This window comes from Labrus mixtus, chromosome 23 (assembly GCF_963584025.1).
Source record: "Labrus mixtus chromosome 23, fLabMix1.1, whole genome shotgun sequence".
Taxonomy (NCBI): Eukaryota; Metazoa; Chordata; class Actinopteri; order Labriformes; family Labridae; genus Labrus; species Labrus mixtus.
Genome location: NC_083634.1, coordinates 21,558,280 through 21,563,279, shown reverse-complemented (window position 1 = coordinate 21,563,279; position 5,000 = coordinate 21,558,280). Strand labels below are relative to the sequence as shown.

Below are 5,000 nucleotides of genomic sequence, written 5' to 3'. Positions count from 1 at the left end.
CCCCAGGTTGGTAAATATAAGAATGTGATGATAGTTTTTATTGCAGTTACAGAGTGTGAACAGAAGGGGGAGCCACTGCACAGGAGCAGCATACACAATATACAGATCAGACTTTTTATCTGACATTTCAAAAATGTTTTTACTGATAAGGTTTGGAAACTTCAATATATTTTTATAGAGCCTCAAAAAGATTAAAACAACGTCCATGTTCTATATCTGTGTTTAACTTCTGAATAAATCATTTAGTAAAGTTAACGTGGATTACAGTCAGGACGAATCAGAATGAGTCTCTTTGAAAACAAGTTTCTCTCTGAACGCTGCAGATCTTCACGATTCTTTTTCTTCTTTTCTCTCTCTTTCTATTTTAACCGGCATGCTCGACTTCCTCGGCTTCTTCTTTGGGAGGAGGTCACCTGAAGCCCACCGCCGCTGCTCACTGGTCAGCTTGTTTTGTTTTTCTTCTGGGTCAGCGTCGTGAAGCGGTGCAGGTTTACTGGTGATGGAGGCAGGGTGCTTGTTGTGGTGAAGGAGAAAACTGTGACAGCGCTCAGAGTTCACCGGTGACACCAGGGGGGAGAGGGAGGAGGCTACATGACCTGGGAGGAGTGGAGGAGGGGGCGGAGCCTGGGTGTGTGGGTAAGATCTGTTGGTGGAGTCGATCAGGGTGAAGCTGGAATCTGAGCTCAGAGTCTGAGGGGGAGGGGGAGGGGCTCTGAAACGAGGTCGTACGTCGTCTTGTTGGGGGTTTGAACCATGTTTCACTTCCTCTCTGAGCGAGTGGGCGTCGTCATGCTTCCAGAGGTCGTTGCTGGTCTCTGTTTTCCTGCAGGTTTGTGTGTTTGTGTCTCTGTGCGTCAGTGAGTCAGAGAGCGTGCTCGAGCGTGTCTCCTTGTTGATGTTTCTGATGCCGTTAGCGTCTCTTCCTGTCCCTGTGTGTAACCGCGGGTTCGCGTTGGCGCTGTGTCGGTTCCGGCTTCGCAGCGAGCTGAACACCATGGTGCAGCCCGCCACCGTGCAGCGATGTTTGATCTTCAAGTGGACCGCGTTGTAGTGGATCTTCAGGGTTCCTGCACAAACAGGAAGTGCATCATGAACACACAGCTGTTAGCATGAGTTAGCTTAAAGCTACAAGACGCCACGTTCAGAGTTGAGGTCGCACTTTGTGCCTCAAAACCAAAACAAGGCTTTTGTTTGGCCCTCTGTCCCTCAACACATCAGGACAAGACGAGACACATTGAGGATCTCGAGTCAGCCTCTGTGGAACCCAAGTTTGAGTTTTCTGTTTTGTCAGCAGAGGGTCTTACATCGTGCCGAGTAGAACCTCAAGACGCACGATCAGGAAAACATCTGAAAGAGGAAAGAACTCCAGACTCCACATGTTCACCATGAGTTTACAGCTGATCATGTGTCAGAGAAACCATCGTACATACAAACCTTTGTCGTAGAAGCTTTTCCCACAAACGCCACAGCAGACCCTCCCCTTTCTACTTCCTGCAGGCGAGAGAGAAGGGAGGGTGCAGAGGGGAGAGGGGGGAGGATGGAGGGAAGGAGGGAAGGAGGAGGTAGGAAGAGAGCAGAGGAAGGAGGAAGAGAAGGAGGGTAGAGGACTGAGGGAGGAGGAGCCCGGGTACTTCTGGGTAAACTTGGGGGAGGGGACAGAAAAGAAGGAGGAGTCTTTGGAGGGGGAGGGGGACGAGGTGGTCTCTGGTTTGGAGATGCTCCTCTGAAGATCCTTGTCAGTTTGGAACCAGGGTTTCTGATGTCCTGCTGATCGGGAGAGGTTCGGCTTGTCGGGGTCAGATTTGATCTTTATGATCTGATGTTTCTCTTCTTCTCTTCTTCTCTCCTGGTTGTTTCTTTCAGACGGTTTGGAGTCGTTTGACTTCCATAGAAATGTAACTTTACTTTGAGGATCGAGGTCCTGGAATAAAAAGACAGAAGAGAAGAAGGGATGACACCCTGACCCTGATCAGGAACCTGGATGTTGGTGGATGGTTGATGTTAGGGTGGGTCATCTCAGTTGTTACCTTGGTGGGAAGGTGGAAGCTGGAGTTTGGAAAGTGGAACGGCAGGAGCAGAGAGAGTCTGTCTGGAACGTTCTGGTGGTCAGTCTGGTTGTTTTTCTTGAAGCGACAGACGTCTGAACCTAAAGACCCTCTTCTGTTCTTCTCTCCTGCAGGTCCAGCGTCTCGTCCGATGAAGGTGCTGATGTTGGTTGTTGGTTCCAGGAAGTGAAGGGTCATTAACTCGACGATGGGGCGGGTCTCACCAAAGCGAAGGAACTGTCTGAGGATCAGAAGCTCCTCCTCCTGAGTCACCATCAACCAGCGGTCCAACACCTTCCCAACGGGGAACTGAGCGGAAACAAATCAAATGTTAACAAAGAGAAGTGACATCACACGAGATCAGCTGGTCCCCTCTGATCGTATCTTTAAGTTACTTATAGAAACATGCTGCTCTGCTGTCGGTCTGACAGAGCCGGGTCAGATGATCCACAATATGGTCTTTCTCTTGAACATAAATAAATGGATGCTGGTAACAGGTCAACGTTCTTTTCACATCAAGCTGAAGTTTCTTTGTCTTTCTGACTCTGTCTTTTATTTGAGTCCACGTTGTGTACCCGCATGCTGGTGCATGAACTGTACCGGGCCGAAGCGGGCCAGGACCGAGGTAGTGTACGGAGCACTCACACTATTCAAACAAACAAACAAACAAACAAACAAACAAACAAACAAACAAACAAACACACCTCCAACCCCTCTCCACACACGTTTGCACGAAGGAGTTATCAATTAGAACGCACCATAATCATCCTCAGCTCGACACAGAATGATCTAAAAACTCTTACTAACATCAGTGAGTGTGTTCTTCTTCTTCTCTCTTGTTCTTGACTAAAACAGCTTTTATACAAACTGGACTTTAGGGGTGAAGTGTGTTTAGGCGCGGTGAGGATTGCCTCGTGTGAGGGCGCCCTGAATGTTTACCTGCAGCATGTATCCTCTAACGTAATCCCCCAGACTCCAGCCCAGTGTGTGCAGGATGTGCTCCACCTGAAACACACACAAAGATCTTTACATCCAAACGTGACTGAAGTAAACATCTTAAAATCACAACATGTCAGACGATCAGCTCACCTGCTCTGGAGTCAGGACGCTGTAGAGGCGGTCCAGAAGAATCTTTAAGCGAACAGGGACGGCCTGAGCTCCGTATAAGACCAGGGAGCTCAGGTCCAACACCAGCCCAGGAAGAGCCACCTCCACTGGGCCACAGCTGGAGGGCGGCCGGGCCTGATGCTGGAGCTTCTGACAGGCTGAGGAGAGAAAAGACCACAATGAACAGTATCGTTCATTTACACTTCTTCACACTTCTTCTCTGAAAAGTTACGTTTCTGTTCTTTTTCAAATCATGGAGACAAAGTCGTCTGAACGTGGACGACCACTGACAGAGACTGTGATGATCGTTACTACAGATAATCAAATCTAAATAAAACAGAAATCTTATTAAACAAAATAATTCATTAAATTCTATTCATTCATTTCCTCCCTCTAATCCGAGGTCGCAGTAAGTCAACCCTCCCTCTCCACAGAGACGTTTTCCAGCTCCTCCTCCTTCTGGCGGATTCTGAGGCGTTCCCAGACCAGACGGGATTTATAATCCCTCCAGAGAACTCCAGCAGAAAACCTCTAAAGGGAGTCCAGGAGGATCCTGATCAGATCCCTGAACCACCTCAAATGGCTCCTTTAGATGTGAAGGAGTAGTGGCTCTACTCCGAGCCCCTCCCCCTGAATGTATAAGCTCCTCCCCAAAATGTATAAGCTCCTCCCCCGGAATGTATAAGCCCCCCAAAACTGTATAAGCCCCTCCCCTAAATGTCTAAGCCCCTCCTCCGGAATGTCTAAGCCCACCCCCTGAATTTATAAGCTCCCCCCCTGAATGTCTAAGCTCCTCCTCTTGAATGTCTAAGCTCCCCCCCTGAATGTCTAAGCTCCTCCTCTTGAATGTCTAAGCTCCCCCCTGAATGTGTAAGCGCCTCCTCTTGAATGTCTAACCTCCCCCCCTGAATGTCTAAGCACCTCCTCTTGAATGTCTAAGCTCCCCCCCTGAATGTCTAAGCTCCTCCTCTTGAATGTCTAAGCTCCCCCCTGAATGTCTAAGCTCCTCCTCTTGAATGTCTAAGCTCCTCCTCTTGAATGTCTAAGCTCCCCCCTGAATGTCTAAGCTCCTCCTCTTGAATGTCTAAGCTCCCCCCCTGAATGTCTAAGCTCCTCCTCTTGAATGTCTAAGCTCCCCCCCTGAATGTCTAAGCTCCTCCTCTTGAATGTCTAAGCTCCCCCCCCTGAATGTCTAAGCTCCTCCTCTTGAATGTCTAAGCTCCCCCCCCTGAATGTCTAAGCTCCTCCTCTTGAATGCCTAGGCTCCTCCTCTTGAATGTCTAAGCCCATCCCCCTGAATGTATAAGCTCCCCCCTGAATGTCTAAGCGCCTCCTCTTGAATGTCTAAGCTCCCCCCCTGAATGTCTAAGCGCCTCCTCTTGAATGTCTAAGCGCCTCCTCTTGAATGTCTAAGCTCCACCCCTGAATGTCTAAGCACCTGCTCTTGAATGTCTAAGCTCCCCCCTGAATGTCTAAGCTCCTCCTCTTGAATGTCTAAGCTCCCCCCCTGAATGTCTAAGCTCCTCCTCTTGAATGTCTAAGCCCCCCCCCTTGAATGTCTAAGCTCCTCCTCTTGAATGTCTAAGCTCCCCCCCTGAATGTCTAAGCTCCTCCTCTTGAATGCCTAGGCTCCTCCTCTTGAATGTCTAAGCCCATCCCCCTGAATGTATAAGCTCCCCCCTGAATGTCTAAGCGCCTCCTCTTGAATGTCTAAGCTCCCCCCCTGAATGTCTAAGCGCCTCCTCTTGAATGTCTAAGCTCCCCCCCTGAATGTCTAAGCTCCTCCTCTTGAATGTCTAAGCTCCTCCTCTTGAATGTCTAAGCTCCCCCCTGAATGTCTAAGCTCCT

General features: G+C 49.3%; 1 protein-coding gene across 1 annotated transcript in view; it reads right to left on the bottom strand.

Annotated features, from left to right (window-relative positions):
• Nucleotides 1-5,000, bottom strand: part of LOC132958964 (zinc finger protein basonuclin-2-like) — an 8,671-nt gene that overhangs the window by 52 nt on the left and 3,619 nt on the right. The window contains exons 3-7 of the mRNA XM_061032041.1: nt 3,135-3,310; nt 2,985-3,050; nt 2,028-2,354; nt 1,435-1,921; nt 1-1,067 (exon numbers count right to left, since the gene is read on the bottom strand). The exon at nt 1-1,067 is cut by the window's left edge and continues 52 nt beyond it. Of these exons, the coding sequence (XP_060888024.1) occupies nt 328-1,067; nt 1,435-1,921; nt 2,028-2,354; nt 2,985-3,050; nt 3,135-3,310 (1,796 nt within the window). The 3' untranslated portion in view covers nt 1-327. The remainder of the gene's footprint in view (nt 1,068-1,434; nt 1,922-2,027; nt 2,355-2,984; nt 3,051-3,134; nt 3,311-5,000) is intronic.